This window comes from Erpetoichthys calabaricus, chromosome 2 (assembly GCF_900747795.2).
Source record: "Erpetoichthys calabaricus chromosome 2, fErpCal1.3, whole genome shotgun sequence".
In the NCBI taxonomy this organism is placed as follows: domain Eukaryota; kingdom Metazoa; phylum Chordata; class Cladistia; order Polypteriformes; family Polypteridae; genus Erpetoichthys; species Erpetoichthys calabaricus.
Genome location: NC_041395.2, coordinates 8,145,899 through 8,169,449, shown reverse-complemented (window position 1 = coordinate 8,169,449; position 23,551 = coordinate 8,145,899). Strand labels below are relative to the sequence as shown.

Genomic DNA, 23,551 nt, shown 5'->3' with positions numbered 1-23,551 from the left:
CTTCCCTGCGGCGTCCCCTGGCAGCCCCCATGGTATCCAGCGGGGCTGTGAATTAAAACTCCAAGGTCCATGATGCCCTGCTGGAATTCGGGGGACCTCCATGTTGCAGGGAGGGCTCCATCTGGCAGCTTGGGGGTATTGGCTGGGATAAGCTGCCGGCCATATATCACAATATATAGATATAAATATAGATACATATATATACAGTAGATATAGATATAGAGAGAGATATTGTGGAGGACAGCCAGGGTCCATGCCCGGGCCGGGACGGCCCTTCATTATACACTACGTTCAGGGGGAGCACCCATGGACAGTGCAATACCTCCCCTGGACGCTAGATGGCCGCCACCTCTGGGTTGGAGAGGTGCCTCGGTTTCCTGCAGGGCTCCATGGGCTCCATGGGGAATTGGAGTTGGATGCAGCCCTGTTGGGTCCTGCAGGCGCCACCAGGGGGTGCTGCAGATGGGATTCCTGAGCCTGTACGGGCAGCGTATTCGCCACACCCAGAAGTGTAGCTGGAACTCGCCAGTCAACCACCTGGAGCACTTCTGGGTGGACTATAAAAGGGCCCAGCAAGCCTGTTTTGTCTAAACACAGCCTTGAAACAGTGATACCTGCTTTTATAACGTCTCGTCTAGATTAGTGCAATGCACTTCTTTTTGGACTTAGCCAGACCTCCATTCCTCGCCTACAGCTGGTGCAAAATGCCGCTGCTCGATTTTTAACTGGTACAACCAAGCATGAGCATGTTACCCCAATTTTGGCTTCCCGTCACTGGCTTCCAGTTCGTTTTCGACTCCATTTTAAGATCCTTGTATTTGTTTTTAAATCCTTTAATGGTTGTGCCCCATTTTATTTGTAGGAACTGCTGCCCCCTTATGTGCCGTCCCACTTCAATGTTTATATTTTAAATATATGTATTGTGAATTTCCCCATGGGATTAATAAAGTATCTATCTATCTATCTATCTATCTATCTATCTATCTATCTATCTATCTATCTATCTATCTATCTATCTATCTATCTATCTATCTATCTATCTATCTATCTATCTATCTATCTATCTATCTATCTAATCCTGCCTACTATACCAAATTCTATCTATCTATCTATCTATCTATCTATCTATCTATCTATCTATCTATCTATCTATCTATCTATCTATCTATCTATCTATCTATCTATCTATCTATCTATCTATCTATCTATCTATCTATCTATCTATCTATTCCTGCCTACTATACCAAATTCTATCTATCTATCTATCTATCTATCTATCTATCTATCTATCTATCTATCTATCTATCTATCTATCTATCTATCTATCTATCTATTCCTGCCTACTATACCAAATTCTATCTATCTATCTATCTATCTATCTATCTATCTATCTATCTATCTATCTATCTATCTATCTATCTATCTATCTATCTATCTATCTATCTATCTATCTATCTATCTATCTATCTATCTATCTATCTATCTATCTAATCCTGCCTACTATACCAAATTCTATCTATCTATCTATCTATCTATCTATCTATCTATCTATCTATCTATCTATCTATCTATCTATCTATCTATCTATCTATCTATCTATCTATCTATCTTTATATGGGGTTGGCCTCCAGGTGCCCCAAAACATTCTCTTTGTCCTGTTCTCCTTTTACACTGTGATGTCACATGTTCTGAGGTGTGCCATGCAAATGCACAATTAAAAATAATTACTCCAAAAACTAAAAAGGCAGATTAAAGCAGATAAAAGAATTATGCACGGGGAGTCACTCTTCTTCACAATAGAGTAATAAAGGAACTGACGACGATGTTCTGAAGTGAGTAAACTCACTGGCACTCCCTGATATCAGTCAATCAGTGAATACACGGTGTGGCAAGCGGCTGGGGGTGGCACCCAGCCGGGATGCCCGGAAGGAGCGGAGGAGGGATTACGCCTCCTCCAGACCACGAGGGGGCGACTGCCCTGGTGGCTTTGGGGACCACGGGAACTGAGCTTGGAAACTCAACCCAATAGGGGCCCGTGATCACCGCCAGGGGGTGCCCCAATGCCTGGAGAGCCCTAGTCCTCAGCACTTCCGCCACACCAAGAAGTGCTGGAGGGAAGACGACCAGGGACACCCAGAGTGCTTCCAGGTACGCGGCCGGTACTTCTGCCACACTGGGGAGTGCCGGCGGAGGTGAATCGGGAGGCACCTGGAGCACATCTGGGTGATTAGAAAAAGGGCCACCTCCTTCCGTTCGTTGGCTTGAGTCGGGAGTGGAGAAGGATGGAGCTCGGGAGGAGAGGAAAGGAGGTGGCCTGAAGAGAGAGAGGCATCAGTGAAAGGCCTGAACTTTGGGGGAGTTTTGGGGATGTGTGGCACTTTATTTGTATGTATGTACAATAAATGTGTGTTGTTGTTTGAACCATTGGTGTCCGCCTGTCTGTGTCCGGGTCATGCTCCACAACGGGGAGAACATGAAGACTTTATGAGGAACCTAGGCCTGTGAGTGAGGCAGGAATGACAACTCTGCACTACCACTCTGTCCGTGTTTAAACATGTGTACGAAACGTACTAAACCTCACCAGATTAAACTTAACTGAATTGATGTTGGTAAATTGGCCTGTGCGTGTGTGTGAGCTAATCAGTTAAATGTTTAAGAAATCTGAAAAGAGCCTTGCCTAGGAGAAGGGCTACAGCTGTAAGACTGAGAAAGGACCAAGAGCTTCAAACAGCTCTGGAAAAACAAGCAGACGTCAGTCTGACAATCCAGCAAAGAAACTGACATTGGCCCAGTTTGGGCACACATATTGGCCCTATGAAGCCAGCTCACAATGGGGGCAACAACTGGCCCCAGAACACTTGCCCAGTGTGGGCAAACAGACAGGGAGCCCAGATTTGGTCACAGACCTGAATAAAGTCCAGTTATTCCATTTTCTATACCTGCTTATGCAGAGTTGGGTGGTCCGGCACCTGGCACCTATCCTCGCCAGTGATGGGTGCTGGCAGGAACAAGTGAGAAAAGCGCTATATAAATGCAAAGAATTATTATTATTATTAATCCCTGAACAAGGCAGCAGCCCATCACAGGGTGAACACACTCGCATAGCGCCACCGGCCCACCTAACCTGAATGATTTTGGACTGTGGGAGAAAATCAGAGGACACCATCATTGACATGGATAAAACGTGCAAACTCCATGTAGGGAGGACTCAGGATGTGAACCCTGGCCCCCGTACGGCGAGGCTGTGTTACTTACTCTGTGACAACATTAAATAGTGGGAGACTTTGGGGTGGTGACTGCACCGGGCAGCCTTACCAAACCATCACTGGGCCCATAAGGGACTTACTGAACTTGTGCTGCCAGCCATTAGCCCAGTTTGGGCCATTAGGGGGATCCCCTTGTAACAGACCCCCATTTTGGGCCAATGTGGTATTCAGTTGGGCTTTTCTAAGCCCGCACTGCCCGTGGTCTACCCACAGGGGGCCACTATGTGCATGTTTGCTGGGAAAGGCTGCCAGCTACGCCTGCATGAAGGTTTGAGGGTCCTGTAAGGGGGATTGTACTTTAACCAATTAGAATAAAGGAGATAAAGTGTACAGCATGTGATTTTTGCAGATCAACAAATCAGTGAAGTCTTATCAAGGTGCCTTACTTTTTGTAGCCAATAAGATGAATTCTTTTGTATTGTATAACTGAGACATGCAAATCTGATAGGCGAGATATGAGTGGGTATGAATCCGACTCTCTGAAGACCCACTTATTAAGCCAGGATCAATTTGGGCTGCACAGAGACTCGACTGGCCAAATTTTCCATTCCAGCTTCACAAATAAAAATAAAAATAGAGGTGTGGGAATTCTTATACATAAAAACATAAACCAGACTCACTGTCTTTATTTGAAGAATCCTTCCTATTCATCCGTTAACTGTAGGGATCTTCTTTTTCATGAAATGTGCACAAAGGACAAGCTTCCTCCTGCCTGGTCTATTTGATTGCCTGTCAGATAGAAGAGCATCCTTTTCTTCCATAATCTGTGTGTGTGTGTGTGTGTGTGTGTTTGCCAGTTGATGGACTGACACCTTGTCCAAGGAGTGTTGCTGCCATTGTACCCTCTGCTTGCCTGGATTGTCTCCTGCTGCCCCATGAGCCTGCCCCACATACACAGGTTAGGAAGATGGAGAAGAACCAACGAGAGGAGACCATTCAGTCCATTTGCCACCCATTTGTTTAGCTAATCGCTAAGATGTCCCCAAATCTCACCCAGATTCTCCCTAACAGATCTTAAGTTTTCTTCTTCATCTCCATATCTTAGTAGTTTGTTCCCAATCCCTACATCTCTTAACATAAAGACCTGTTTCCTGGAGTCAGTTTTAAATGCTCTGACAGTTGAAGCCTATTTAGGATGGGGGCGAGGCTTTGAACCCAGAATTCTGGAGCTGTGAGGCTGCAGCACTGACCACTGCACCATATTTCACTTCAGATGTCAGGTTATTAGCCTACATTCTCAAAAGGGTACTGGAGTCAGTTTACATGAAGGAGAAGCCGACATCGATGTGTACATTGCTTGAAATGCCAGCTGGACAGATAAGAAAGAACAGTAAAGCATACGGATGGGATAAGATGTCATTGTGAAGCTGTGACGTACCTGGAGGCTGTGCCCAAGGCGGTAATCCAAGCCTGGAAGATTCCCCCGAAGAATGAGAACGGGTTCTTCCGCACGATCACAAAGTAGAGCAATGGCAGGAAGATGGCTCCGTGGATTATAAGGCCGATGATCACGGTGACCATATACATTCCCAGCTGGCGGGCCACGACTTCCAAGTCTTTGATTGCAATGATCTTACCACAGATCAAGCAGGCGATACCCAGGGGAGAGTACCTGAACATTAAAAACAAACAAAGGAAAACGCCATTAAGAGTTTGCAGCGTTAATTGTCCCATACAGGGGAGAATTTCAGGTTCAGAATTTGAGCAAGGATTGTATTGTTGTGCCCGTTTACACAACAAACGTTCAAGCAACTTTACACCATAAAAGCACTTGAAATACAAAACATATCAAAGGACAACAGTTTACATAAAATAAAAATAGATAAAATAGAATGAGGAATAAGGCCTTGCAAAAGTATTCATCCCCCTCTATGCTTGTTCTGCTTCATCACATTACAATCTGGAATTAAAGTGGATTTTCATTTGGATTTTGTGTCATGGAATTAACAATATAATTGAAATTGTTGAGGTGAAATGAAAATATAACACCTTGTCTCTCTCTCTCTCTCTCTCTCTCTATATATATATATATATATATATATATATAATATATATATATAGGAAAAAGTTTGTGACCCCCTATCAGCCTGCATAATAATCGACTCTCCTTTCAACAATAAAGATAACAGTGGTATGTCTTTCATTTCCTAGGAACATCTGAGTACTGCGGTGTTTTCCGAACAAAGATTTAGAGTGATGCAGAATTTAGTTGTATGAAATTAAATCAAATGTGAAAAACTGGCTGTGCAGAAATGTGGGTCCCCTTGTCATTGTGCTGATTTGAATGCCTGTCACTGCTCAATGCTGATCACTTGGTGTGATGAGCTCGTTACGCCTTGAACTTCATAGACAGGTGTGTCCCATCATGAGATATAAAGGGATTTAAGGTGGTCAATTACAAGTTGGGCTTCCTTCCCTTTGACTCTCCTCTGAAGAGTAACAGCATGGGATCCTCAAAGCAACTCTCAAAAGATCTGAAAACAAAGATTGTTGAGTCTCCCAGTTTAGGGGAAGGCTACAAAAAGCCATCTCAGAGGTTTCAACTGTCAGTTTCAACTGTAAGGAATGGAATCAGGAAATGGAAGGCCACAGGCACAGTTGCTGTTAAACCAGCAGGTCTGGCAGACCAAGAAAATACAGGAGCGGCATATGGGCAAGATTGTGAGAATGGTGACAGACAACCTACAGATCACCTCCACAGACCTGCAGGAACATCTTGCTGCAGATGGTGTATTTGTACATCGTTCTACAATTCAAACATCTGTATGGCAGGGTGATGAGAGAGAAGCCCTTTCTGCACTCACGCCACAAACAGAGTCGCTTGTTGTATGCCAATGCTCATTTAGACAAGCCAGATTCATTTTGGAACAAAGTGCTTTGGACTGATGAGACAAAAATTGAGTTATTTGGTGATCACAAAAAGTTTTCAGCGCTTGGTTGAAGAAGAACACCGCATTCCAAGAGAAACACCTGCTACCTACTGTCACATTTGGTGGAGGTTCCATCATGCTGTGGGGCTGTGTGGCTAGTTCAGGGACTGGAGCCCTTGTTAAAGTCGAGGGTTGGATGAATTCAACCCAATATCAACAAATTCTTCAGGATAATGTTCAAGCATCAGTCACAGAGTTGAAGTTACGCAGGGGTTGGATATTCCAGCAAGACCATGACCCAAAACACAGTTTGAAATCTACAAAGGCATTCATGCAGAGGGAGAAGTACAATGTTCTGGAATGGCCATCACAGTCCCCTGACTTGAAAATCTATGGGATGATTTGAAGCAGGCTGTCCATCAAATTGAACTGAACTGGAGAGATTTTGTATGAAGAATGGTGAACAATACCTCCATCCAGAATCAGACACTCATCAGAGGCTACAGGAGGACAGTGTCTAGAGGCTGTTAGATTTACAAAAGGAGGCTCAACTAAGTATTGATGTCATATCTCTGTTGCGGTGCCCACATTTATGCACCTGTCTAATTTTGTGATGATGCATATTGCATATTTTCTGTTAATCCAATAAACTTAATGTCACTGCTGAAATCCTACTGTCTCCATAAGGCATGTCAGATATTAAAAGGAAGTTGCTACTTTGAAAGCTCAGCCAATGAGGAACAAAAATCCAAAGAATTAAGAGGGGTTCCCAAACTTTTTCATATGACTGTAGTTGGAAGGAAAGTGAAGCACTGAGATTTACTCATCTGTTTTAGACTTCAAATCATTTACATGACATCTTTAGAAAGGGGAAGAAAATCCAGGATATTTGAATGACCTGACATAGCAGACTTAAAGCACCAACAAGCCAGAAATGTAATTATTGACAAGGATTGTTTTTTAATTAAGCAACTGGGTTGGAACAAAAACCTGCAGCCACTGCGGCCCTCCAGGACTGACTTTGCCCACACATAGTCGGTGACCATAAGGCCTACTGAAACATCGTGATTGGATCAAATTAAGGACGACATGAAGTGCGCCGACATCACCCTTGAAGACACTCTTAGCCGTTCCAAGTGGAAACATGTGTGTCAGGCAATGGACCCTGCGCTGAGGTGGGATAGCCGTTTTTTTAAAACATTAGGATAATCTGGATGAGAACAGGCCATTCAACCTTCATCATTCAATGCATTCAACATTCAGCATTCAAAGCTCACAAGTCCTGTCCACTAATTCTTCTAAAAAACATCAAGTTGAGTTTTAAAGGTCCCTATTGTCCTCCTGTCCACCACACTACTTGGTCGCTTATTCCAAGTGTCTGTCGTTCTCTGTGTGAAGAAAAACTTTCTAACGTTTGTTTGAAATTTCCCCTTGAGTTTCCAACTGTGTCCTCGTGTTCTTGATGAACTCATTTTAAAGTCACCGTCTCGATCCACTGCACTAATTCCCTTCATCATTTTAAACCCTTCAGTCAGGTCTCCTCTTCATCTCCTTAAGGCTCAGCTCTTTTAATCTTTCCTCATAACTCATCCCCTGTAGCTCCTGAATCAGCCTAGTTGATCTTCTCTGGACCTTCTCTTGTGCTGCTACGTCCTTTTTGTAGCCTGGAGACCAAAACTGCACACTGGACTCCAGATGAGGCCTCACCAGTGTGTTTTAAAGCTTTTGATGAAGAAGTAGGTTCAGTTTCTGATTTGACTAAAGATAAGAGGTCGGTCCCAGTGGGGTCTTCTAAATGCGTATTGCTGTTTGTTTGAAGGAGCTCAAGTTGCGTTTCTGGAGGCACATCCATTGAATTAACATCTGTGTTACTCTTCATATGAGTCGACCTTTGTGTCATCCTCAGTGAACCCACACCATGCCACACACCTTAACAGAGCCACTAGAAAATATCAAATTGGCATTATGGCCTGTTGATTTTTTTTTGACATGCATCTCAACGATTACATGGCAGAGTGGTGGCTCTGAGGCTAAAGATCTGTGCAGCCAATCAGAAAGGTGCCAGTTTGAATCCCACAAAATGCCAGAAGTGAGTCTACTCTGTTGGGCCCTTAACCTGCAATTGCTTCGTCCTGGGTATGACCTTACTCTGAATCCAGATTACAGGGGGAACTTACCTCTGTCAACCTAACAGGGTAGACTTGGGGGTTGGTGTCAGGACTGGCACTCCAGCCACCATAAAATAACCTCACAGTGTTCCAGTGTGATGCTGAGGTGTTACCCACTGAACTTGGGTCCCAATCTAGGTGGTTTGTCATGTTGGTGGGTGCAGCAATGTAATATCAGTTGTCACACACGTGCACATGGGAAGAAGTTGAAGGTCTCGAATGAAGGTAATTCCACGTCAGACCATGAGGTGCCAGAGTGTGCTAATACTTTCTCTCTTTCCACTGCAGACCAGTTACGGGAAATTCTGCCTGGCCCTGACGACGTCACTTCTGGCTCTTGCTCTGATGACGTGATTTCCATTTCCGGGCCCAACAACATGCCTTCAGTTTCCAGGCCAATGACATCACTTCCAGTTTCCAGCCTTCACAACATCACTTCTGTCTCTGGCCTGATGACATCAAATCTGGGTTTCCAGCCCTGATGATGTCACTTCTGGTTTCAGGCCCAGTGACATCACTTCCAGTTCTTGCCCCATTGACATCACTTCCAGTTTCCGGCCATGACGACATCACTTCCGGTCCCAGCCCTGATGACATCACTTCTGGTTTCAGGCCTGATGACATCATTTCCAGTTCACGGCCATGACGATGTCACTTCCGGTTCCGGCCCTCTTGACGTCACTTCTGGTTTCAGGCCTGATGACATCACTTCCAGTTTCCGGCCATGACAACGTCACTTCCGGTTCCAGCCCTGATGACATCACTTCTAGTTTCGGCCCTGATGATCTCACTTCTGATTCTGGCCCCCTATATATATTGTCACCTGATGACGTTACTTTCAGTCCTGGGCCCCTATGACATTACTTCCTCAGCCTTTCTTTAAAACCGTCATACTTTACCTCAGCCGAGTCCGTTCTGTTTTTGGACTCCAATCTGTACACAATTGTGTAATCAATTTACCATTTTGCAGCCCTGGGTTCAAGTATACGAGAGGGTCCCCCAAACCTTTTTGCTACTCTTTGTCTTTTCTATGACACAGTGCATGCTGCCAGCCTCTCAATGATTCCATTCATCTGTGGAGAGTAAAGTCAAGGATGACAGGTGTGCCACATATCATTGTTTTTCATTAAGGATTTTTGCACCACCACCTTAACTGTCTCCAAGCCGAGGTGTCTCCTGCCAACCGTGCCCACTATTAAAGTCACGGAGGCTTCTTCTTTGAGCCATGGCAGGCCACTTACTGAGCAGCTGGGTGTGCCCAGCATCTTTACACATGACTTGAAACCATGATGGGATGTGAGTTGTTTCCAGGGACCACCCAAAATCACAAAAGCCCACTCTGCACTCTCACTAAGGGTGAATTTAATCGTATTGCTATAGCACTTTCAGGGCTGCTGATGGTCGGAACCCTTAACAGCACAGCATAAACAGCATTATGATAAAGACAAAAAGAAGAGAATACTGACCACATGATCATGGTGACCAGCTTCATGACGATTTCATTGAGAATATTGAAGAACTCCAACATTAGCCGGGCCTGCTCTCCCATCTTTCCCATTGCAATTCCAAAAGCGATGAAGAACCCAATCAAGCCTGTAGACAACAAAGACGTGCAACATGAGCACACCTCACAAAAACGATATCTTGTGTCTGGACTCTGCTCTTATACGCAGATTATGAACGTCAGACTCCTTCAGGAAGTGAACGAGAAGAGAGAGGTAATTTTATTAGCAGTGGGAGACAAAATAACCCTTGATAGAGCAGAATTAACTAAATATTTCTATTGAAAATGTTTCTGAAATCAGAATGACAAACCGCATAATGTTAAAGCAATTCCTTTTGAAGTTATAGTTTAGGCAGAAGGCCCGTCTAAGATTGGCTCCTGCCTTGAGCTTCATGCTGCCAGGACAGGCTCAGGCTCCCCGTGTCCCTGATTTGGGTCAAGCAGCTTTGAGAAGCTGAGGTAAAGTAACCACGTGAGACACAATGTGACGGCTGCTTCTCCGTCTGACTTGAATATGTTTGTCAAATGTCAGCCCTTAACTGAAACGACAGACCTCTGTAATAGAGTGCTGTGACAAAGTATTTGCCCCCTTCCCGATTTCTTCTTTTTTTGCATTGTTGTCACACTTTTCAGATCTTCCAACAAATTCAAATATTAGACAAAGACAACCCAAGTAAACACAAAATGCAGTTTTTAAGTGATCATTTTATTTATTAGGGAAACAAAAAAAAAACTATCCAAACCTACATGGCCCTATGTGAAAAAGTAATTGCCCCCTAAACCTAATAACTGGTTGTGCCGCCCTTAGCAGCAACAACTGCAATTAACCATAGGCGATAACTGGCAATGGGTGTTTCACATCGCTGTGGAGGGCTTTCGGCCTACTCTTCTTTGCAGAATTGTTTTAATTCATGCCACATTGGAGGGTTTTTCCGAGCATGGATCGCTTTTTTAAGGTCATGCCACAGCATCTCAATTGGATTCAAGTCCGAACATTGACCAGGCCACTCCAAAAGCTTCATTTTGTTTTGCTGGTGTGCTTTGGATGATCATTGTCCTGCTGCAGAACCCAAGTTCGCTTCATCTTGAGGTCACAAACTGATGGCTGGACGTTCTCCTTCAGAATTTTTTTATTGATTGATTCCATCAATCACAGCAAGTCGTCCACGTCCTGAAGCAGCAAAGAAGCCATAGACCATCACACTAGCACCACCATTATGTTTGACTGTCGGTATGATGTTCTTTTTCTGAAATGCTGTGTGACTTTTATGCTAGATGTTAACAGGATGCACACCTCCCGAAAAGTTCAACTTTTGTTACGTCAGTCCACAGAATATTTTCCCAAAGGTCTTGGGGATCATCAAGATGTTTTTTGTCAAAAGTGAGACGAGCCTTTATGTTCTTTTTGGTCAGCAGTGCTTTTCGCCTTGGAACTCTGCCATGCATGCCATTTGTGCCCTGTCTCTTTCTTATGGCTGAGTCGTGAACACTGACTGATCTTAACTGAGGCAAGGGAGTCCTACGGTTCTTTAGATGTTCTTCTGGGGTTCTTTTGTGATCTCTTGGATGAGTCGTCACCGAACTCTTAGGGTGATTTTTGTAGGTTGGCAACTCCTGGGAAGGTTCACCACTGTTCCAAGTTTTCTCCCTTTGTGGATAATGGCTCTCACCGTGGTTAGCTGGAGTCCCAAAGCTTTAGAAATGGCTTTGTGACCTTTTCCAGGCTGATGGATGTCAATTACTTTGTTTCTCATTTTTTCCTGAATTTCTTTCTTCCTTTTTGGGATCTTTTGGCCTCCTTCACTTTGTCTGACAGGATCTATTTAAGTGATCTCTCGATTCAACAGGCCTGGCTGTGGCTTCTTCAGTCCTCTTCAACCCTTGTGGGACATAAGGCTTCAATGAGCTCCCTACAATCACCTGCGGTCCTTCTCCCCATGACAGGTTCATCTTTTGAAGCTCTTGTACCACCGTTCTACGCCAGGTGTTTTTGGGTCTTCCAGTTTTTCTTTTTCCAGGTGGTGTCCATCTTAAGGCAACTCTTGGGATGCGGTGTTGCTCCATCCTTAACACATGTCCAAGCCATCTTAAGCATCTTAATGTAATGTCCTTGGTGATGCATTGACTGTTTGTTTTCTTGTATAATTGTTGGTTTGATATTTTGTTGGGCCAAAAGATCTGGCAGATTCGTCTGAGACATCTGTTGTGGAAGACCTCAAGTCTCCTCATGTCTGTACTGACCACACGCCAACACTCTGAACCATACAGGAGGACAGACTTCACGTTGCTGTTGTACAGGAGTATCTTTGTTTTTAGGCTGTATTGTTTAGACCTCCAGATAGAACGGAGTTGGGAAAAGGTCCCCTGAGCCTTTCCCAGCCTTGCTCAAATGTCTTTATGGACAGCGCTATCCTTGCTGATAAGGCTGCCAAGGTAGGTAAAGTCCTCCACAAACTCGAGTGGTGCTCCATTTGCCTGGATGGGTGCTGTGGGGATGGAGTTTATGCACATCACTTGGGTTTTGGAGGTGTTGATGTTAAGTCCGGCCTGTCTGGCATATTTATGAAACCTGTCAGTTTTCGATTGCATGTTGGAGTGGTTTGTTGAAAGGAGAGCAACGTCGTCGGCAAAGTCCAGGTCTTCCAATTGAGAGGACAGGGTCCATTGGATGCCTCTGGGTTTGTCTGCTATTGTATTGGTTGTGATCCAGTCTATTGCAAGTAGGAAGAGGATGGGAGAGATGATGACCCCTGGTCTCACTCCGGACTGTACAGGTAACCATTCAGTGAGAGTGTTGCCCATAAGGACACTACACTCAAATTTTTCATAGAAGATTTTTATGATTGTAATTATCTTATTTGGGATTCCGTAGTACTGGAGTATCTTCCAAAGAGTGTTACGAAGGACACTATCAAATGCTTTCTTGAAATCAACAAAGTTGATGTACAGGGGTGTGTTCCATTCTAAACACTGCTCTAGGATGTTTCGCAGTGCAAAGATCTGGTCTATGCATCCTCTTCTTTTCCTAAAGCCTGCCTGTTCTTGTCTTAGCTTAGAGACAATAGCTGGCTCCATTCTGTTAAGGAGGACTCTTCAGAGCACTTTGCTTGGGATGGACAGAAGGCTGATTCCTCTCCAGTTGTCACAGTTTTTGATGACACCTTTCTTTGGGATTTTGACAATGAGGCCCTTAGACCAGTCTTCAGGGATGGTATCGCTGTTCCAGATGTTTTGGAAGAGATCGGTAAGGACTTTAGTTGATGTTAAAATATCGGCCTTCAGCATTTCCGCATGCATTGCATCCAGGCCACATGCCTTGCCACTCTTTAGTGATAGAATGGCAGTTTTAACCTCGGAAAGGTCAGAGGGATTGATGTTGATATCCAGGATGTAGTCTGTTGTTGTGATGTTGGCAGGTCGTTCTGGCTCAGGGTGATTGAGCACTTCCTGGAAATGCTGTACCCATCTGGCTGCTTGTTCTCGCTCTGATGAGCAAATATTGCCGTTCTTATCCCTAATGTGGGTTTGTGTGATTTCCACAGAGACGTTTGGTGATCCTATATACAGATCCCAGATTCCCCAAGGCTGCGGCCTTCTCTGCTTCCTTTGCCAGGCTTTCTGTAAAGGTCCTCTTATTTCTCCTTGCACTCCTCTTCACTTCTTTGTCCTTGTTTTTATAGGACAGCTTGGCTTTTTCAATGAGTCGTTGGGACTTAAGACTCAATAGCTTTGCTTTTATCTGTTTTCTCTCCTCAATTTTCTGCCATGTCTTAGCGGATATCCATTCTTTGACTCCTCTCTGTTTATAGCCTAAGACTTTTTCTACTGTTTCAAAGTATATGTTTTTAATGATGTTCCATTTGTGATTTACAGAGGGCTCTTCTGTTGCAAGGGTAGCTAAAATGGTTCCTCAGTTCCAGCACGAATTCCTTATTTTCCTTTGGATAATGGAGCTTTACAATATCTAACGCCTTCTGCCATTGGCCTTGTGGGGTCGACTTCTTCAGCTTGAGCTTGATGGTGGCAACGAGCAGGTAGTGATCACTGTAGGCATCTGCACCTCGATATGCTCTCACGTCTTGTAATGACATGCGCCACTTTCCATTGATTATAAAGTGGTCAATCTGGTTGGTAGTTCTTCCATCAGGTGAGCTTATGGATGTTCTTGTGTGGAAAAATAGTTCCACCGATAACAAGGTTGTTGTTCATACAGAAATCAACAAGGCGTTTGCCATTGTTGTTTCTAGTGCCATACCCATGTTTCCCCATTGCCCTCTCATAGTTGGAATTGTCGGTTTCCACTTTGGCATTCATATCGCCAGTTATCAAGAGTATGTCGTGTTGGGGTACCATAGAGACTACCATTTGGAGCTGTTCATACCAGTTCTCTTTGGCCTCTTCCTCCACCTCATTTGTAGGTTCATAGCACTGCAAGATGGTGAATTTGCAGAACTTGGAGTTGAGGCGCACTCTGATCAGCCTTTCACTTACTGGTTCCCACTCCAGCAGGGTTTTAGCTTTCTTTTTGGAGATTATGATGGCTACTCCATGTGTATGGGTGCTTTCATGGCCTGAGTGGAGAATGATGGATCCATCTTGTAGAGCTTGGCGTTTGGAGCCCTTCCAGTGACCAGTGACACTAATCCCCAGGATGTCCATGTGGTATCTCATCATTTCATTGAGGACTTGTGCTGTCTTGGAGGTCTCAAACATGGTTCGGACATTCCATGCTCCCAGGCGGATCTTGGTCTTTGGCTCAAGCAGTCCCCACATTGCATCCCAGACTTCCTTTCGGCTTTCATCAGGGGTAGTCATACTGCCATAGTGGTGGAGAACTGTTATGGGCCTGCTGTCGATGGATTTGCTCATTGTAGTTTCTGTAACAGTAACTATTTTACAGGGTGGTGTTGTTAGCGCCACGCCCAACCCCCAACCTGGAGGACCAGTGTGCTGTCTTTCGTCTGGCTACTCACCTAAGACCAATCTGGTAAGGTTGGACCTACTAGGAGCCAAGGCTCCTCCCAGCATAGCTCTTAGGGTCTTTGAAGCATGCAAGCCTCTCCACCACGACAAGGTTACAACACAAGGACATTGGCTTAGTGACATTGAACTCAGCTTTCCAAAACATGTGACTAAACACATGATTTAACAAGGGGGGCAATTACTTTTTCACATAGGGCCATGTAGGTTTGGATAGTTTTTTTTTTCCTTAATAAATAAAATCATCACTTAAAAACTGCATTTTGTGTTTATTTGGGTTACCTTTGTCTAATATTTAAATTTGTTGGACGATCTGAAACATTGAAGTGTGACAAACATGCAAAAAAAAAAAAAAAAAATCAGGAAGGGGGCAAATACTTTTTCACAGCACTGAAAATCTACTCAGCTTATGAAGTGTCAAGTGTCAATTGGCTGGTGTATGTGAGCCCACCCTGTAATGGACTGTTTTGTGCCTTGCGTTTGCTGCTTGGATCGGCTTTTAGCCCCCTAAGAACCTGAATTGGATGAAGGAGGTTTGAAAATGAGATGAGATGAGAACATTAGAACAGTGTGGATGAGAACAGGCCATTCAGCCCCCATAAAGCTCGCCAGCTCTATCCACTTCATTCTTCCAAACTAACATCAAGTCAAGTTTTGAAAGTCCCTAAAGTCCTCCTGCCCACCACACTACTTGGTCTCCTTATTCCAAGTGTCTGTGGTTCTTTAACATTCTTTAACATTTGTATGAAATTTACCCTTCATGAATTTTCAACTGTATCCCCGTGTTCTTGATGAACTCATGAGTGTGTGTGTTTGCCCTGTGCCAGTCCTGGTGTTATTCCTTCCTTGCACCCCATGGTCACCAGGAGAGGCTCTGGCTGCTCTGTGACCAGCAGGTTATGAAGATGGATGGATGGTCTACCAGCCATTAGATGTTAATGACTTACTTCTGATTTCAAACATTGCATTCTGTCTCAAACCTAAAGAAAGTGTGATCGTTAAAGTCCTTCAGAGCAGAGCACAGGTTGATGTTAATTCACAACACATACCCAGGACGTTCATTCCTCCTTTGAATTCGAGTCCCTTCTTGGTGACATACATGGGCTCCGGCGCAACGGTGGCATTCACCACTTCTAGGAAGTCGTCAACGGTGGAATTGCCTTGGTCAGTTGGCTCGGGGACGTCAGGGAACACTTGGACTTTCTTGGTGACGGTCTGAATCTGAACACGGGCACAAAGACAGTTTGGTTATTTAATATTTGAGGACGCGTATCTAGAGACTTCTGTTAATTTAATACACTGCATCCCCCCTCAGTGTGCATCTTCACACAATAACATAAAGAAATTCATCTAACTGTTCAACTAAACACCAGACTAAGCTCAGATGAACTGAGGACTGGTAGGCATGATGTCTGCTGGTGTTTCTCTACTGCCATACATCCTTCCAGAAAATTCCTGCTTTGAATTTGAGATTAGAGTTAAACAATTAGGAAGAGTGAAAAGCCGTCAGTGATGAAGAGAAGTGCCGCTAAAGACAATGGAGCTGACTACTTCACATTAACACACTCTGAACGTTTACGTGAAGAACACTTCAGTGCATGGAATCAAGCGACGGTCGTAGGACTCACCTGCTGGAAACAGGCCTGCACAAGATTCTCGGGGAAGAGATTCCTAATGAGGTCGAAAAAAGCATCCAAGCTGGACACTTCGTCATTTTTGTTTCCTTCGCCAAGCCGCGCCTTCAGTTTAGGGTTCCCCGGGTGGATAAGCAGTACGAGGATGACCCCCAGGACAGCAGCGACGATCGTAGTCGACATGTAGTACACCATGGCTCGAGTTCCCAATCGGCCGCTTGCTTTGGCATCCAAGCCCGCCAGACCTGCAGGGATAAGAAAGGACAACTCAGCACCAGCCTGGGAGAAAATGAGAAGCCTGCGGACATCTCGGCCCTCGCTGCACGTCTGAGTGAAATAAAAAAGGCAGAGAGCGTCACCGTCTAATTTGAGAGGTCATACCAGAACACTGACACGGCACTGTGACACATCACATCTCCATGGACCACAAGGCCTAGCTAAGGTCCATCTGCTCGGCTGCTGTGCCATACGGTGACGTGACTCTCAAAAGGACAGGAGGATCCTGTAAATAACTTCAATGCTGAGCTCTGGACTTGATGACAGAAATTTTACCTTTTCACTTTCTCTCAGCCCTTTTGTTCAGTTTCTATCTATCTATCTATCTATCTATCTATCTATCTATCTATCTATCTATCTATCTATCTATCTATCTATCTATCTATCTATCTATCTATCTATCTATCTATCTATCTATCTATCTATCTATCTATCTATCTATCTATCTATCTATCTGTCTATGTTATATAGTGCCTTTCACATATCTATCTATCTATCTATCTATCTATCTATCTATCTATCTATCTATCTATCTATCTATCTATCTATCTATCTATCTATCTATCTATGTTATATAGTGCCTTTCACATATCTATCTATCTATCTATCTATCTATCTATCTATCTATCTATCTATCTATCTATCTATCTATCTATCTATCTATCTATCTATGTTATATAGTGCCTTTCACATATCTATCTATCTATCTATGTTATATAGTGCCTTTCACATATCTATCTATCTATCTATCTATCTATCTATCTATCTATCTATCTATCTATCTATCTATCTATCTATCTATGTTATATAGTGCCTTTCACATATCTATCTATCTATCTATCTATCTATCTATCTATCTATCTATCTATCTATCTATCTATCTATCTATCTATCTATCTATCTATCTATCTATCTATCTATCTATGTTATATAGTGCCTTTCACATATCTATCTATCTATCTATGTTATATAGTGCTTTTCACATATCTATCTATCTATCTATCTATCTATCTATCTATCTATCTATCTATCTATCTATCTATCTATCTATCTATCTATCTATTACATAGTGCCTTTCACATATCTATCTATCTATCTTTCATATAGTGCCTTTTACTCTATCTATCTATCTATCTATCTATCTATCTATCTATCTATCTATCTATCTATCTATCTATCTATCTATCTATCTATCTATCTATCATATGGTGCCTTTTACTCTATCTATCTATCTATCTATCTATCTATCTATCTATCTATCTATCTATCTATCTATCTATCTATCTATCTATCTATCTATCTATCTATCTATCATATAGTGCCTTTTATTCTATCTATCTATCTATCTATCTATCTATCTATCTATCTATCTATCTATCTATCTATCTATCTATCTATCTATCTATCTATCTATCTATCTATCATATAGTGCCTTTTATTCTATCTATCTATCTATCTATCTATCTATCTATCTATCTATCTATCTATCTATCTATCTATCTATCTATCTATCTATCTATTATATAGTGCCTTTCACTCTATCTATCTATCTATCTATCTATCTATCTATCTATCTATCTATCTATCTATCTATCTATCTATCTATCTATTATATAGTGCCTTTCACTCTATCTATCTATCTATCTATCTATCTATCTATCTATCTATCTATCTATCTATCTATCTATCTATCTATTATATAGTGCCTTTCACTCTATCTATCTATCTATCTATCTATCTATCTATCTATCTATCTATCTATCTATCTATCTATCTATCTATCTATCTATCTATCTATCTATCATATAGTGCCTTTTATTCTATCTATCTATCTATCTATCTATCTATCTATCTATCTATCTATCTATCTATCTATCTATCTATCTATCTATCTATCTATCTATCATATAGTGCCTTTTATTCTATCTATCTATCTATCTATCTATCTATCTATCTATCTATCTATCTATCTATCTATCTATCTATCTATCTATCTATCTATCTATCTATCTATCTATTATATAGTGCCTTTCACTCTATCTATCTATCTATCTATCTATCTATCTATCTATCTATCTATCTATCTATCTATCTATCTATCTATCTATCTATCTATCTATCTATCTATTATATAGTGCCTTTCACTCTATCTATCTATCTATCTATCTATCTATCTATCTATCTATCTATCTATCTATCTATCTATCTATCTATCTATCTATCTATCTATCTATCTATCTATCTATTATATAGTGCCTTTCACTTCTTTGTCCTCACAGGTGGTGCAGTGGTAGTGCTGCTGCTTTGCAGTAAGGAGACTGTGGAAGGTTGTGGGTTCGCTTCTCGGTTCCTCCCTGTGTGGATAGCGCTTTGAGTACTGAGAAAAGCGCTATATAAATGTAATGAATTATTATCTATCTATCTATCTATCTATCTATCTATCTATCTATCTATCTATCTATCTATCTATCTATCTATCTATCTATCTATCTATCTACAGGTTAAGACGGTCAATCACTATAAAATTGGTTCAGAGATAAAAATCTGATGTCTAGGGCACCTGATAAGAGATGTCAGAATTTGGTCGGAGAAGACCAAGAATGAGGTCTGGAGGTTCAGTTAATGTTCACATCAAAGACCAGAATGGGGAACAAATGTGCTCCCAGTGATTTGGGCCAGGGCCTGGTTGATTGTGCCAGCATTGGCTGGTTTGAGTGTTTCTGTAATGCTGATTTTCTGGGATTTTCACAGCCAAAGGTCTGCTGAGTTTACTCAGAATGATGTGCAAAAACAAAAGAACAACCATTGAGAGGCAGAGCTGTGATAAAAGCACCTTGTTGATGACAGAGGTCAGAGAAGAATGGCCAGACTGGTTTGAGCAAAAAGAAAAGCTACAGGAGCTCAGGTAACCAACTGTAGTGAGCAGAAAAGCACCTCAGAACACATCAAATCTTGAGGCAGATGGGCTACAACAGCAGAAGACCACGTCAGATTCCACTGGTGTCAGTCAAGGCTGTGTTATGGGCTCACCAAAACTGGACTATTGAAGACTAGAAAAACGTACTCTGGTCTGATGAAGGCTCTCGATATCTGCTGAGGCACACAGATGGAATGGTCAGAATTTGAATCCATGCACCCAACCTGCATTGGTGTCAACAGTCCAGACTGGTGGTGGTGGTGGTGGTGGTGTAATGGTATGGGGAATGTTTCCTGGGCACACTTTGAGCCCATTAATACCAGTCTATCATCACTTGAATGCCTCACCCTACTTGAGTATTGCTGCTGACCATTTGCATCCCTTGATGGCCACTATTGAGCCATCTTCTAAAGACTACATGCACCATGTCAAAAAGCAAACTGGTTTCATGAACATGACAATGAGTTCAGTGGTCTTCAGTTGGCCTTCTCTGTTGCCTGATCTGAATCCAACAGAACACCTTTGGCAGTATTAATGTAGGGGTCCCACTACTCAGGCCCCAGTGAGTGGTAAACATTAAACTTCTTGTTTTTCTGTTCCACTAACTCAAGTGACACTAAATCTGCAGCCATTGTTTCAGGATGACTCGGTGACACCCTAAAGCCAACACAAGTCAGCTTGTTTTATGCTTCCCTCACAACACAGCCGGATAGATGCTGGAGGGTCCTCATTTGATGAGTGCATCATCTGAGCAATGCCATCAAGGAGGCAAGTCGTGCCGCCCAAATGTGCCTATGGTTTGCAATCCCCCCAAGGCTGGCTGTGCATGCTTTAGTATTGTCATTTTTTTTGTGTAAATCCTGGCAAGATGAAAAGGTCCCCGTGCCTCCTAAAATATCAGAACGCTTCCAGTAGAAAGGCCTGATGGAGGCCCGGAAGAAATTCACAATCTGTTTCTTGCACCGGATTGGAGTGTCATTGTTGATTAGTATGAAGAACTGGAATGTTCTACTTAAGGCTTCACGGAGGTCAGACCTTAGATTCATAATTGCAACGTTCTGTCGTCCAGCAGTATAGCGGTAGTGAGGTGTAAGAGATGACATCCTAAACTTAAGGATGTTCTGGTGCTATCAATAAATGTGTAACAATGACCTAAACCAGAAGGTGGCATGGTACTACAAGTCAAGTTGGGCAGCATGCACTGGTACAGTGCCCACCTCACGACGAAAAACAGCTCGGGATCCCAGTTGGCAACCCCCCAGGTAGACATGCGGTCCAGGCTCACCCACCAGAAATGACCCTGTATTTAGTATATAGTGCCTTTCACTCTATCTATCTATCTATCTATCTATCTATCTATCTATCTATCTATCTATCTATCTATCTATCTATCTATCTATCTATCTATCTATCTATCTATCTATCTATCTATCTATTAGTAGTATTGTCTTTAGTATTGTCATTTTTTGTGTAGAATCCTGGCAAGATGAAAAGGTCCCCGTGCCTCCTAAAATATCAGAACGCTTCCAGCAGAAAAGCCTGATGGAGGCCCAGAAGAAATTCACAATCTGTTTCTTGCACCGGATTGGAGTGTCATTGTTGATTAGTATGAAGAACTGGAATGTTCTACTTAAGGCTTCACGGAGGTCAGACCTTAGATTCATAATTGCAACGTTCTGTCGTCCAGTGGTAGTGAGGTGTAAGAGATGACATCCTAAACTTAAGGATGTTCTGGTGCTATCAATGAATGTGTAACAATGACCTAAACCAGAAGGTGGCATGGTGCTACAAGTCAAGTTGGGTAGCATGCACTGGTACAGTGCCCACCTCACGATGAAACAGCTCGAGATCCCAGTTGGCAACCCCCCAGGTAGACATGCGGTCCAGGCTCACCCACCAGAAATGACCCTGTATCTGTCACAGCCAGATTAACATCATTCTGGGCCAGAAATCTTTAAATGTCTAACAGACAGCCAGCCCGGGTGTCCCAGTCCTTCCTAATCCACTAACAGCTGCGTTTGGTGGGCTCATGGAGGGGCTTCAAGTGGAGAAGGACAAACAAACTGGAATGGCCTTTACTACTCTACTGGCATGTAGACTTGTCTTGCTCAACTGGAAGAATCCTAACTCACCTCTGCTAAGTCAGGGGGTTAATTGATGTTATTATCTGCTGTTTGAAATTGGGAAATAAATCACTTACAGTGGGGGAAATAAGTATTTGAACCCCTGCTGAATTTGTAAGTTTGCTGACTTACAAAGATATGACCAGTCTCTAATTTTATGGTACGTTTCATTTTAATGGAGAGAGACAGAATATCAACCAATGAGTCTCACCTCTCATCGGACTGCGCTCTCTCTTACAGAGCTGGCCCTAGACAATTTCGCGCCCGAAGCAAACTGATACCCCTGCAGCTAGGGGGTCCGGGGCAGAGCTCCGGCCGACAAGCGATTTCCTGCATTCTGAGCTGCAGAAATGCGTTTTCCCGTCATCTACAACCATCACTTTTTGACGATTTCCATTTAACACTGACAACCGTAACCGTAACACACTGACAGGAGCCAAATTTTCAGGCTGTCAGTGCAGACTGTCGTACAAGGCCCTGAGTGAAGGAGGTCGGAGCGGGCCCGCATAAATGTCTTTAGTGACGATACATTAACAGATAAAGCTACATTTTAGCCAGCCTTTGCTGTTTCCACCAGGCAGCACGTGGAGGTACATAGCTAGGCCAAGCAATTTTTTTTTTGCTTTTTATATTTTTTATAAATTTTTTTTATTTTATGAAGATGAGATCCACATTATTTTGTTTTTACATTTTTATTCAGTTTTAAAGCTTGTTTTCATACTTTCGAGATATTCAGATTTCTGTATAAAATAACTTACCGCTGTGGAGGCGGCAACAGGCGCGCGGGCCTGAGTGAAGCGTAATGAAGATTGGAGTGTCGAGTGGAGATGTCCACGTGGAGTAATTAGGTGATGGAATATGTCGCCCGTGAATTATATATATAAAAAAATTAGTAATAGAGGTTGGAGTGAAGGAGTCTGTTGCTCCATTGGGCCCTCCGCAGCAGCGTCACATCACAGGAAATAAAAAACCTTGGGCGCAGTGGGCCTGTAGCGGTCACTTTGTTCGCTTCACCCTAAGGCCGGCTCTGTCCCTCACACACTGACGGGGTTGATGCCTGTAATTGGCGCGTGCCTGCTGCAGTCTCTCTGTATGTTGCCAATCTAATGTTTGCAGACATGTTTATTATACACCACAGTCTGGCTAATATCTTTAATGAATGTGTGTGACAATACAGTACTGTGCAAAAGTTTTAGGCAGGTGTGAAAAAATGCTGTAAACAAAGAATGCTTTCAGAAATATAAATAATGATTGTTTATTGTTATCAATTTACAAAATGCAAAGTGAGCAAACAAAAGACAAATCTAAATCAAATCAATATTTGGTGTTACTACCTTTTGCCTTCACACCAGCATCAATTCTTATCGGTCCACTTGCACAAAGTCAGGATTCTAGTCAGGTGTCTGATCAACCAATTCTACCAAACAGGTGCTGATGATCATCAATGTCACACGTAGGTTGAAACCCAGTCATTAACTGAAATAGAAACAGCTTAAAACTGGGTGAGGAACAGCCAAACTCTGCTACCAAGGTGAGGTTGTGGAAGACAGTTTCATGTCATGGCAAGATTGGGCGCAGCAACAAGACACAAGGTAGTTCTACTGCATCAGCAAGGTCTCTCCCAGACAAAGATCTCAAAACAGACTGGGGTTTCAAGATGTGCTGTTCAAGCTCTTTTGAAGAAGCACAAAGAAACGGGCAACGTCGAGGATCGGAGACGCAGTGGTCGGCCAAGGAAACTTAGTGCAGCAGATGAAAGACACATCAAGCTTATTACCCTTCGAAATCAGAAGATGTCCAGCAGTGCCATCAG

General features: G+C 42.9%; 1 protein-coding gene across 1 annotated transcript in view; it reads right to left on the bottom strand.

Annotated features, from left to right (window-relative positions):
• Positions 1–23,551, bottom strand: part of slc1a2b (solute carrier family 1 member 2b) — a 202,220-nt gene that overhangs the window by 23,002 nt on the left and 155,667 nt on the right. The window contains exons 4-7 of the mRNA XM_051923611.1: positions 16,417–16,667; positions 15,838–16,009; positions 9,771–9,897; positions 4,645–4,878 (exon numbers count right to left, since the gene is read on the bottom strand). Coding sequence (XP_051779571.1) covers positions 4,645–4,878; positions 9,771–9,897; positions 15,838–16,009; positions 16,417–16,667 — 784 coding nt within the window. The remainder of the gene's footprint in view (positions 1–4,644; positions 4,879–9,770; positions 9,898–15,837; positions 16,010–16,416; positions 16,668–23,551) is intronic.